This window comes from Rhinolophus sinicus, chromosome 12 (genome assembly GCF_057876585.1).
Source record: "Rhinolophus sinicus isolate RSI-liver-muscle chromosome 12, RSI-T2T, whole genome shotgun sequence".
Lineage (NCBI taxonomy): Eukaryota > Metazoa > Chordata > Mammalia > Chiroptera > Rhinolophidae > Rhinolophus > Rhinolophus sinicus.
This window is the reverse complement of record NC_142512.1, coordinates 10,604,285-10,617,687: the sequence shown is the minus strand read 5'-3', so window position 1 is coordinate 10,617,687 and position 13,403 is coordinate 10,604,285. Positions and strand designations below refer to the sequence as shown.

Below are 13,403 nucleotides of genomic sequence, written 5' to 3'. Positions count from 1 at the left end.
TTATAATGAACATACTGTATGTTAATGTTACAATTCATAAAAATAATAGTAATAAAAACAAGTAACACATTTTCATTGAGCCTATACTCACAAGTATAATATCAAATAGTAGAGAAGCGTTTCTAATGAGAAACAGCAATCTCCTGCCCTTTCAATTATTTTTTCTGTTTGTTGATGCCACTCAGAGTTTGCTATCTAGTGGCTTAAATGTGTTTTATGTGGCTCACACATAGTGTTTGAAAACAACTTCATTGGTGCCAATATTTTAAACAATAGAAGCCTCTTGTAAAAATCTGAGTTCTGGCCAGTCTTACAATAAACAGAAGAGTCTGAAATATCATTAACTGACCCTGGAGTTAAGTAGTAGCTTCCCATTCAAGCAGACAGTCCTACCAGAGTCCCCATGTTCCTCTTCGTCTCAACACCAGACTCACCTGACCAGTTTACGTTGTCTTCCTGGCCTGTGCTCGTTAGAGTTTCTGACTTCCGTCTATGAACTGCACTGGCATTCCTATTCTTGATGTTTCTTATTCAGGCAGCTAGCTTTCTGCTAGCTAAGGCTCAAAGATGTTCATCTCCATGCCTTCCCCATAACGTTATGGCAACTATTTTTAGTTGATGTAACCTTTATTTCTTGTCCCATCACATAGAGGCAGCATCCTTGGAGCCCTCCGTTTTCAAGTTGAAGTCTTTACTCTTTCCTTCAGCTCTCCTCCCTACCTTCCGCCTCCCAACTTTTCTTATCATTACTTATCCTTACTGTTGCTTTTTGATCACCAAGACTGAAAATACCTACATTCTGCTCCATAACCAAAATTAAGTGTCCCCTGACAGATTCAAAAAGCTGAAAAATCAGTCAATTCCATTTATATTCTGTAAACATGTCTGTGTTGTTCATAATAGACCTAAGTGGCACACCATAATTACATTGCCCTTCTTGTACAACGTTTTGCCCACCCTTGAGTTTCTGCTTTCCTTTTTTTTTTCTCTTTCATTAGTTCCTTTGGCATAGCCTCAATTACTTTTTTTAATTTTTAAATTTTTTTTATTACTTTCATGTGTACAAAATAACATAGTGATTGGACATTTACACCCCTCACAAAGTGATGCTCCCAACAAGTCTACTACCCATCTGACACCATACATAGCTATTAAAATACCATTGACTGTACTCCCTATGCTGTACTGTACATTTTGTAACTATATGTGTATTTTAATTATAGTTGACTGCGTCTAATCCAGTGTTCATTCTATCAAGTCACCCTTTGCCCCCAAGATGTTTCTTCCTTATCTGTGATTCGTAGCTCTAACCAGTGTGAACATATATCACTGCTTTCTTGGGTTGGTTCCAATGACTTTGGGACCCTAGGTCTTCTCCTTTCTTGATGTCTTCTCCTGTTTTGCTCATTCTTAAGAAATTTTAAGTAAGAAGTAAATTTTCTGAATAGTTCCAGTCTGAAAATGTCTTTATTTGTAAACTAAACTGACAATTTTGCTGACTTTGAATTCTAATTGCTAATTCTTTCCCCTTAGAACACTGAATGTTTTATTTATCCTCTCATCTAGCGAGGTCTGATGAACAGTCAGGGTCCCATTCCTTTGTGGAGGCACTATATTTATCTTTTTTGGAAGCCTTTCAATTTTTTTTCCCTTGGTATCTGAAACTTTACATTGATATGCTTAGCCGCCATCCTGTTTCATTCATTGTACTTGGCACATAGAGACTTTTCTTCAGCTCTAAAAAATTACTTTGTGTTATGTTTTCGGTAATCTCCCTTCTGTCTCCTTTATAATTTCATTTTCTAGAACATGTATTTGTTAGATGTTAGATCTTCTGATGGGTCCTCTATTTTCTCTAATCTTTTTGGCACTTTGTTTTCTTATATTTTAGATTTCCTCAAATTCATCTTTTAACCCATCCCTTGAATTTATTATTTTTTACATTAACAATAATGATAATTTCCACATAGTTTTTTGTTCTCTATTCATTTTACTATCATCCTCTTCATGTTTTATGGATGAAACATCATGAATCTCTCTAAGAAACTAATTATAAAGGGTTTTATGCTTTGTTGTTGTTTTTATTACTGAAGTTATCTCTTTTCCCCAGGTCATTTTTTCCTTCTTGTTTACCTTAACCTAGGCTTTTTATCAAATCTCTTCTTGTCCTTTCATGTTTAAAAGAGCAGTGATCAAACACTGATTATAGCTGTGCAGGCAAGGGCAGAGCTGGTTCACTGGCAGAATTTGCTTTCAAGATCAGATGAGTTATTCTAGATACATCCTAAATACCAGAACGTGTTGTCGTTTCTCTGCCACTACTGACTCTCCTGCCTAGTGACATAGATGTCTGCTGGCACTGCATGCTGGGCATGGAAATGGAGCTATGGGGTGGGGATTAATAGGCTTCCAATTAACCCTCCTATTTTCAGCATTCCCTGCTCACACCTGACAGTTCCAAGTCTCCCCGGGTACATGGGGCTCTGCAGGGCTGATCAGCTTCCTCTTTGGTGAACTGAGGCCAACTCTAGGTTGCAGCTGCCTCTGCCCTGCTCTGGCCATTTCTACTCCTCTGTCAGTGAGGTCATCCATAAATCTATTAGAATCCCTCACCCTCCAATGGCCCTCAACATTTGCTTGGTGTTGTGAGCTTATGGTTTTTAAATTGCTTCACAATCATTTTAGACACATCTTGGGAAGAAGAGGAAATATATGAGTGTGGCCAGTCTGCCATCATTAATTAGATGCCTTGCCACCTGCATTTCAAACTGTTTGGCCCTTAATTCATTTCTCTTGTGACTTGGTCACGGCCAACAGAGCAGCCTGAACCCGAGATACTGCATAGACATAAGATGCACTTGGAGGCATCTGCCATGTGTCTGTGTGTGTCTTTGTGCATGCAGATATGTCATCTGGGGGCAACAAAAGCTGCGTGCTTCCATTCTAAATTCTTAATCAATTTAGAAAAAATTGAAACCATGTCTTAAAAAAATGTTCCTATACTTCGGGATAATGGAAGAGAATAGACGAGGTTAAGTAAAAGTGATCTTGTGCTCCTCAGACCTTAAAGCACGGGGAGGACTTGGGTTGCAGACAGACCAGCCCCAAACTGCAGACCTGCCTCCACAGCCGCTGCAGGTGTCCCTCTAAAGCCTCCCTGGCGTCTTTCTGACCATTTTCAGGCCCTCCAGCCTTTGATGTGCTGTTTCTTCTGCTAGCAGCCGCTGCACGTTTTTGGCAGGCTACTGGAACCCGCTTTTCCTGAACACAAGGAAGAACAGAATGGATGCACCCTCCCTCCATGTCCGTCACCCCTCCTGGCCCTGAACCAATGGCTGAGGTGCTGGAATAGGGAACCTCAGCTCTCTCCTTGGGTCAGAACTGCCCTGCCCTTCTGTACCCTCTCCCCGCGGGATCTGGCTGAAGTCCTCACCGGGACTCTGCCTGAGATCGCCCCTAAATTGCCTTCCTTCTCTGTCCTGTTCTGCCCTCCCTGTCCCCTTCCTACACCCACAAGGGCTTCCTTAAAAACTGCTTACACACGAATCCTATCTCAGCAGCACTGAGGTGACTGGGGCTGGAATTACTGATGGACCTCGTGTTCCTTTCTGAATAGCACCTTAATGAAAACCTCGCCAAACTCACGGCCAAGTTTGAGAAAGCCACGGCAGACAAACTCAAATGTCAGCAAGAAGCTGAAGCGACAGCAGGCACCATCGCCCTTGCAAATCGCCTGGTGAGTGTGAGCCTCCAAAGCCATCGAGCTTTAATGATATTAGCAGAACTTGTCAAGAGCTGCAGAGGTGCCAAATGGATGAGCACAGCTTAGCACTGCTTTGACTGGGATGGGGGCGGGATATTAAAATGGGCTGGGATGTGGGGACTGATTCCTGAGAAAAGTGTCAATGTGTCCCCTGGTCTGGTCACAGTTTTCCTGCAGAGATGGTTGGGAGGATGGGAACACTGGCTCATCGGGCAGCCCATGCCAGATGGGACATGCTGACATATATGTATAGTGACCAGAGGAAGAGTTAATGGACAAGCCAGCATTTGATAAACTCTGAAGCTGTTACTCATGCAATGTTTGACAATAAGGGTGTGGCCAGGCTTAGGAACTGAGATAGAAGTAGAGAAGAATGCGACTTATTGACCCTGAGCCTTTCTGAACAGGACCTTACCTATATGCAAGTACACACACACACACACACACACACACACAGCCTCTGGCCTCCCTAAAAAAATAAATCTGAGGGTCGGAACAGGGTGCTTGTGTAATGTTCTGTTGCTACATATCAAATTACTCCAAAATGTAGAGATTTAACAAGATTCATTAAATCGCACGAGTATTTGGGCAAGGTTCATCTCACGGGTCATTCTGCTCGGTGTGGTGCCCACAGGGCCACGTAGCTGTATTCAGCAGGTGGCTGCGCTGGTTTGAAGGGTCCAAAACAACATCCTTCACGCGCACCTTGTCAGGGATGGCTTCAGGAGTGGGCTGCTCTGCTGGGACCCTCTCCAGCAGGGTCGTCAAACGTCTTACAAGGTGACTCAGGGTTCCCAGAGCAAGTGATCCAAGAGACAGGAAGGGGAAGATTCCAGTCTCTTAAGGCCTGGGACCGAAAGCCAGTATAAGGCCACTTCCAGTGTGTTCTGTTGGTCAAAGCAGTCACAGATTCAACGAGAGGGAGAGCAGACATCAACTCTTGGTTAGAGGAGCATCAAAGAATTCATGGCCTTATTTAACCCCCATTGTTGTGCCTCGTCGTAAGTCAGCTGAGATCTGGCACAGCGGTATCTGCTGCATGTGATTTCTCTTCAGTCAAAGAGCCCTTACAGCACCTTCATCAGTGATGAAGGGAGGTGGAACCCATATCTCCTAACATTTATTCCAGCCACAGTTATTCGTATCACAAAGCCAGATTTTCTAGAGTCACACCAATCCCTGAACTGAGCTGTGCTTTAGTGAAGAGAGGCTAAGCCACAGGCATGTGTCTGCGCAGTTATCTGTCCAGCCCGCTGCTGCATAATTTTGAGATGATCGGTTTAGTGGAACAGTTTGGTTTAGAGACAGCTCCTCTGCAAATGTGCAAGAAGTGGTCCCAGCCACTTAGCTGGCCTGTCTTCTGTTCAGTTCTGTTTGGTTTCCAGAATTTAGCAAAAGCTTCTCAGCCCGGCTGGAGCATTTTCTAAGTTAGTGCTCGTGGGAGGCAGTGGGGTGCTCTGCTCCAGGAGTCCAGATGCACAGGCTCCGAAGCCACCCCGCCTTTACCGACCTAGAGGTTCTGGCAAGATGCTTCCACTTTTTGGTCTTTATCTTTGTAATCTAAACATGGGCGTGGGGACAGTTGGGTTGGCCAATCCCTAAGATCTCCGCCAGCTCTGGTATTCTACACTGCTGTCTTTCAAGGGAGAAAACAGGATAAATCCTAACACAGAAGCTAACTTCCACCATACACCTAACAGTTCTCTGTAGAAAGGATGTCTGTGCTCCCCAGAGAAGGGTGCCCCCAGAATGGTGTGCTGTACCAAAGCGGGTCGGGCAGAGTCAGGATGTGTTCTGCAGTCTTGCTCCTTGGTACACACCCATGTTTCAGTACCTCCAACTCCGTGTCTTAATTACCATGTCTGTCTCCCCGCCCACTGTGAGTTATTTATAGCACATGAAATTACTTTTATTTATTTTCATATCCCAGCATTTGGAGAGGTGATGGGAGAGTGCATAATTTTCTAATACGTTTTGCGAACCGGGTACTGTGCTAAGTGATTAACATCCACAGTCACAGTTACTCCTTTCACGGTGGGTGGTATTCATCTCCATACCCATAAAGGGCCGAGCCTAGAAGCCTGTGTTCAAAACCTGTCATCTCCCCACAGCCCACCTGGATAGCCCAGAACAGCTGCTTATTTACAGAAATGTGTGCTGCAGCCAGTACGGATCCCCAGTGACCAAAAGGGCACATGCGTGATGTCCCGAGTCTTCTGCTGTGACACGTATGCTCTGTGCTCTCCGAGACGGAATCCATGGCTCTCTGCAGCCTGCTGTGTAATAAGATTCCTCTCTGGTCTTTGAAATGCTAGGTGGGAGGACTTGCTTCTGAAAACGTGAGGTGGGCAGAAGCTGTGCAGAACTTCAAACAACAGGAAAGGAAATTATGTGGAGACATTTTACTTATCGCGGCCTTCATTTCGTACCTCGGCTTCTTTACAAAGAAATACCGGCAGAACCTCATGGACGGAACCTGGAGACCCTACCTGAGCCAGCTGAAAGTACGTACAGCCAGAATTTCTCCTGCCCACATCAGCCCGTGGGTACCAGTGAGTTCACACGACAGCAATAACCCAAATCTTCTAGTCCCTTTGCGCATACTTTCTGCCACCACCCCCCGAACATCCCCTAATGATCTCTGGGGTCCAGGAGTGACACATGTGCACACATGTCCTTCCACTCTGCCCTCCCTTACTATCCCCCACCCTCTAGGCCACCTGAGGACAGCATCTCTCTTCTTATGGGGCTCTCCATGGGGAGTCTTGTCCCCTGCCAAGCAGGCTGTATCCTGGCGTGCCTCCAAGTGATGAAGCCTGAGCAGCACCAAAACCACCGTTTCCCTCCAAACTCACTGCTCTTGAACCAGACTTGAGAGTAGCAGCAGAGGCACACGGCCCCTGTCCAAGATTCTGCGTTGCACCTTGTTCCTGGGCCCCAAAGCTGCATGGTGTGTGTCTGTGGTTCACACACAGACCCCTCTGAAAACCTCATCTCCTCCTGTCCTGTGTACTCAGCTTGTTCTCTTAGCGTAAGTCGGTCCAGTTTCCTTCCAGCTCCTTCCTCTACACTGATACAACGAAGCGGGAAAATGCTGGTTCCTAACTGAAGCGGGTTCAGGTTTGTGTCTGGAGCCCATAGTCAGAATAATGCCTCGTGTTACCTTGACACACACTTCAACATCACTCAGAGTCCTCAATCCACAAATACTCACTGAGGATTGATTCAGCATGTCCTACGACCCCACGAGGCAGGAGCAGCAAAAGACATTCAGCCCAGAATGCCTTCAGGAAATTCACAGTCCAATGGAGGAGATTGAGTTCATAACCAGCAGCCGTAGTAAGAGCACACAAAGCGAGGGTTTTATTCCAAATTTCATCGGCACATGGCTGCTTTGAACACAAAACCCGCGTTGTCGAGTAATGGTTGCTTTCACACAGCGGCTCATAAAATCTCACCGGATAATTTGTTGAATAGTGGTTTAAAACTGTGACAGTATTAGGAAATGAACAAAAAATAAAGCTGGTGTTTATTTATCTTGAATACTTGTAGAAAAGAAAACTGTTGAAAAGATGATCGCTAACTGAGTGGACAAAGCTCAGTAGTGCTTAGTGAGGATTGTTCTGGCTTTGTTTGGGATTTTTATACATTTTTTGTGCCATGGACCCTTTTGGCAGTCTGGTAAAATCTATGGATCCCTTCTCACAATAATAGTTTTAGTGCATAAAATATAATGCCTAAGATTACAAAGGAAAACAACTCTATATAAATACATTTCTGATCCCAGGATAAGAACCTTCAGGGGTAGGTTTCCCTTTCGATGCTTATGGTATAGCACTGGCCATTTGTAAACTTAATAGGTGTGATTAAAGGGACAGGAGATGGTTTGGAGAGATTTTCCTGAGGTAACTGGGAAGACAGAGTGCAGAGAAACAGAGAGACAGGGGTTAAAGGGCACATGGATGAACCTTGTAAACATTCTGCTAAGTGGAAGTATCCAGACACAAAAGGTCATATATTGTATGATTCCATTTATGTGAACTATCCAGAATAGGTAAATCCATAGGGAAGGAAAGCAGAACAGTGGTTGCTAAGAGCTGGGGGTAGGAGAGAACAGGAAGTGACTACTAATGGGTATGGGTTTCCTTTTAGGGTGATAAAAATGTTTCAGAACTAGATAGAGCTGATGGTTGCACAACACCGTGAATATTAGTTCAATTTTTTTTTAAAGTGTATGTCTACAGTGAAAAGTATGACTTGTACAAGAATGACACCAGCTGAGAGAGGTCGGCAGAGGCAGACAAGGAAGGGTCTGGTGCACACACAGGGCCGGGAAGGGAAACAGGCCCTGAGAGATGCACTCGGGGCTGGTGGTTTGCTCACCAGCTGCCCAGCGGGGGAGTTTGCAGGGAGAAGTCATGCGAGCAGCCTGGGAGTGGGGTGTTCTGGGCAGGCAGACAGGTAAACAGCTCTGGTTCTTTGCATCAGCAAGTGGTGAAGTAGATGAGAGAGTGGTTGGTGTGCGCTGGCACAGACAGGAGAAAGCCACATACACATGGGGCCTGGCTCCTGAAGCATGCACGAGACACACAGAAACGTAGTGGAGAAGTGGCCCTGTTCACATGGGTGAGGGCATAAAAGAGCCTATTGGTTAAAAAATAAATAATCTACGGTAGAAATCTGATTTAGGTGAATATACTGAGAGAAAAGGGTTACACAGGCTGAATGTCTGCTGTTGTTCATCACACAAGAGAAAAAAAGACTCTTAGGACTTGCAAAAACCTGCTTCCAGAAATAATTACACAGCCCGGAAAACAGTCTTCAGTGGGATTCTGATCTTGCTTTCAGGGAGGCGTGTCACTGCAGTGAGCTGCTGTGTATCCCACCCCAGCTGAGAAAGCATGCTTCCATTCTGAGAGTGGGTGACATTTCTCCATCACCAGGTTCCCATCCCAGTCACCCCCGCCCTGGATCCCCTGAGGATACTGACGGATGATGCCGATGTGGCCGCCTGGCAGAACGAAGGCCTCCCTGCAGACCGCGTGTCCGTGGAGAATGCCACCATCCTCACCAACTGCGAGCGCTGGCCGCTCATGGTTGACCCTCAGCTGCAAGGCATCAAATGGATCAAGAACACATATGGCGAAGCCCTCCGCGTCACCCAGATTGGTCAGAAGGGGTGAGTGGCTCAGCACGAAATGCCTCACTTTTACCATTTGTGCAGAGCAAACAACACTGCTACGAGCAGACCTTAAGCCCCAGTGGATTGTTTCTACCCTCCTGGTCCCTCCGTGAGGTCGCTCATGTTCCTCCTCCCACTTTAGGTTGCACCTCATTGCACGATGCTTGAGGACTGAGCCTCTGCTTGTCTTTCTCGTTAGAAAGCATGTGTATCAGCCTCCTGGCCCATTCAGGAGTCCTCGCTCCACTGTGCCTGGCATGCGTCCTTTCGTCTCTCCTTCAACACTTCCTGCCTCCCCATACATCGCAGTCCATTGTCCGCCAACTCTGTGTTTTACAACGTCTTCTTCACATTGAGCCCAAAACTGCCTCCCTTAGCTCTTTCCTACCCATGGTTCCGACCCCTGCCCCTGAGCGACATTGATCAAACTTAAGCTCTCTTTCTCCTGAGGCACAATTGGACATTTGCAGTTGGATGCATAGCTGTCAAGTTAGTTATGAAAAATTCAGAGCCCTTTGTACCTGCCATGCGGCTTTGTACATACAAGATGAGGGAGTTACTGCACAAAGGGACGTGCAGAGAATATCTGTCAGCACCCACCACACTTCACAGGCCCAGGCCTCAGCATCTCTCACCGCATTGCTTCATGAACTCTGTTACAACTTAGCTCTGTAGTTTCAGTACTCACTTCATATTCTGTGCATTAGGATACATGAAGCAAATAGGATGGGGCAGTGAGGGAGGGGGAGCGTGTCAGGGATCATGAATTAGGGGTTTGAGATGTGCCAGGCTTGGTGTTAGAAGTTTTTTTTCAAATGGTTTTTTAATTCACACAATATGGAAGGTTAGTGTTACTGGTACTATTTCACATTTGAGGAAATTGAGGTTTACAGAAGTAATTTCCCCATGAGTACACAGTTTTAAAAGTGATGGATATTTGTACACCCATGTTCATCATTTACAAGAGCCAAAAGGGGGAAGCAATCCAAGTGTCCCTCAACAAATGAATGGATAAACAAAACGTGGTGTAAACATACGGTGGAATTTATTCAACCTTAAAAAAGAATAGAATTATGACACATGCTACAACATGGATGAATCTTGAGGACATCGTGCTAAGTGAAATGAGCCAGTCACCAAAGGACAAATACTGCAAAATTCCACTTCTATGAGGTACTTAGAGTAGTCACATTCATAGAGACAGAAAGTAGAATGGTGGTTCCAGACGATGGGGTAAGGGAAATGAGGAGTTATTATTTAAAGGTACTGGTTTCAGTTTTGCAAGATGAAAAGAGCTCTGGAGAGGAGTGGTGGTGATGGTAGTGCAATAATGTGAATGTACCGTGTTGCCCCGAAAATAAGACTTAGCTGGACCATCAGTTCTAATATGTCTTTTGGAGCAAAAATTAATATAAGAAAATTAATATAATATTTTAATTAATATATTAAAATTAATATATTAAAATAAGACCGGGTATAATATAATATAATATAATATAATATAATATAATATAATATAATATAATATAATATAATATAATATCTAGGTCTAATATAACATAATATAAGATAGGGTCTTATATTAATTTTTGCTCCAAAAGACACCTTAGAGCTGATGGTCCAGCTAGGTTTTATTTTTGGGGAAACATGGTACTTAATGCCACTGAGCTTTACACTGAAAAATGGTTAAGAAGGTAGATTTTCTGTTATGTATATTTTACCACAATTAAAAATCTTTTTTTTTTTTTTTTTTAAATGGATGGAGGTAGTGTTTGAACTAAGGTGATCGTCACTTAGAAACCCAATGTTTATCCACTCTAACACATAGCCCAAAGAGAGGTTTGCTGCTCTGGTCATATGTCCTAAACATACTTGTCCAGAGGTCCACCTCAACCATGGTTGTTTAAATCAAACACGCAATGTTACAAAAATAGTTAAACAAAACAAATATTGAATACCAGAATGGATACTTTCTTAGAGCAAACTTTGATGAGAAGTGACATGATACATTTTTATCTGTATCATGTAATCTAGTCACAAGTAATCTAACCCTAGCCTTTTCCCGAAACTTTGATTGAAGTATTCTTTTCTAACTGACCAATAACTACATTTTAGAAAGAAGTGTTTGTTCTTTTTGCTCATTCCTATGTTCCTAATTCCAAAAACAGTGCCTGACATGTAGTAGGCCCTCAATAAATATCTGTGCAATTAATTCTGTGTTCATATCCATTGATTACTTTTCTCTTAGATGGTTTTTGATATTTGGTATCTATTATTTGAATCAAAATATTATATATAGAATGTGTTAAGACTCTTTAGTATAGTCTTCATCATATGAATAGACATTTATTTGAGTGTCATTTGCCTTTTAATTTTATTTATGGGGTTTGACATACTACAGTTTATTTTATTTTTTTAAATTTGGTCAGATTTGTTACCCATTTCTTCTATAGATCATGCTCAGAAAAGTGTTTTTCTTTCCAGACCTTATGTAAATATTTACCTAGGTTTTTCAGTTTTTTATGGGTTTTCTTTTTACATTGAAATCCAATCACCTCAAAAATATTTTAGGGTACTATACTCATATAAGGTACAGACCTAATTTTCATCTTTCAAGTGGTTAGTCATTTTCCAATACCATTTATTAAATTCTCCATCCTTTTCCCAATTAATTACAGATGACATTTTACTCCACATTAAATTATCTTATTGAATGGAATCTTCATTCCTTTCTATTTATATATTACTATACCAGCCTTTAATTACTTATTTTTATATTTAGTTACATGTGTTATGGTATTTCTCATCACAAAAGTAATATATCATTATAGTAATAATAAAAATGTTTACCAAAAAACACATAGAAAAATGTTTTAAAACTCCTATAATCCATTATTCATAGAAAAGCGTTGCTTACTTTTTAGCATATGATATCCTTTAAGACTTCTTTCTACATATCTGTATTGTTGAAGTTATATAAAATATTTTAGTATTAGCTTATATGAGTTCCTCCTCTTTTTTATTATCATTTTTTATTCACCCTCATTTTTTTTTTTTTTCAGTTTAACTAAGATTTTGGTCAAGGTCTATGAAGTTATTATTAAAATTTTAATTGGAATTACATCAAACTTATAAATCTATTTAGGGAAAATCAAGACTTTAACATGTTTATTAAATTCTACATAACATTGAAAATTTTTAAATAACCTAGATTTTGGTAATTGATTGTAAATAAATGAAGATGTATCAACATGATCTAATACCCAGTTATATAAAAATTATTATAGAAGAATATTTAATGACATGGGGAAATGTTTATGATAAATTTTATGTACAAAAACCAGCTTATAAAATAAATATGCTCTATAAGTCCAATAATAAATCAATATAAATGCAAATATAAATAAATATACAAATAATATAATATAAAATAAATAGAAATAGTGATAAGAAATTTGAAAATATAATATATCCAAACATAGATAGTAAACACCAAAATATAAATGATAGATGGAAAGGTTACAGTTAATTTTCATATTATATTATATTTTGTAATTTTTCCTATTTCTAAAACTGTATTAAGATCACTATAAAATTATATAAATGTCATTTTAAATAGAGAAAAATGTGGCCACTGAAACCATCCCCGTCCAAGTTTATCGCTGTGCTTCAGAGGCCACAGTTCTCTTGTTGTTAAGTTTCCTCTGAATCCATTCGTTGCCACAGGCTCATACTGCCTGCCTTTCTCCCCAGGTACCTTCAAATCATAGAGCATGCCCTGGAAGCTGGAAATGTGGTGCTGATTGAAAACCTGGAAGAGTCCATTGATCCTGTCCTGGGACCCCTACTGGGGAGAGAAGTCATTAAAAAAGGACGGTAAGATCCAGCTGTGCTGGCCATGCTTTGCGAAGAGCTGGTTCACAGCCCCAGATAGAGCTGTGGACAGATCTGCTCTTCTTAGAACATCCTCCACACTTCATGTCAAGCAGCTCCCCACAGCATGCACACCTTTCTTTCTTCCGGAAAAGGAATGATTTAGCTGCCCTCATGTCCTAGAGGAAGTTTCCTGGAATAACTGCTTCCATCAATCAGGGTTCTCCTTCACTTCTTTCTATGTGTCCATAGTACACTATTTTGGAGGAACTTTAGGAGGAAAGTGACTTTTACACTTGAGCATTTTATCTAAGCCAGACCTCTGAGTTCTGAGAACTCGGCTTTTTGTCAGTGTGATGAGCCCCTATTGCTTTGGGTGCAAAAAGGTGATTGGTATGTGGCAGAAGGATGAGGAAAAGGGAGGGAAGAGAAGGGCAACAGGCACATAGGAGAGGGAATGATAGTTATCACGAAGGGGTGCTTGGCTCAGGAGCCTCCCCCACTGCCAAGGCCATAAGTTGCCTTTCCATATCCTTAGGATGTGCTCCTTTACTTAATTAACCATTTTCACCCATAGAAGTCATT

The 13,403-nt window shown here is 42.0% G+C and overlaps 1 protein-coding gene across 3 annotated transcripts in view; it reads left to right on the top strand.

Annotated features, from left to right (window-relative positions):
• Window positions 1-13,403, top strand: part of DNAH9 (dynein axonemal heavy chain 9) — a 316,438-nt gene that overhangs the window by 241,537 nt on the left and 61,498 nt on the right. For all 3 annotated transcript variants that reach the window (XM_088801911.1, XM_088801910.1, XM_088801912.1), the window contains exons 51-54: window positions 3,617-3,736; window positions 6,079-6,267; window positions 8,707-8,942; window positions 12,699-12,821. In XM_088801911.1, the coding sequence (XP_088658037.1) occupies window positions 3,617-3,736; window positions 6,079-6,267; window positions 8,707-8,942; window positions 12,699-12,821 (668 nt within the window). The remainder of the gene's footprint in view (window positions 1-3,616; window positions 3,737-6,078; window positions 6,268-8,706; window positions 8,943-12,698; window positions 12,822-13,403) is intronic.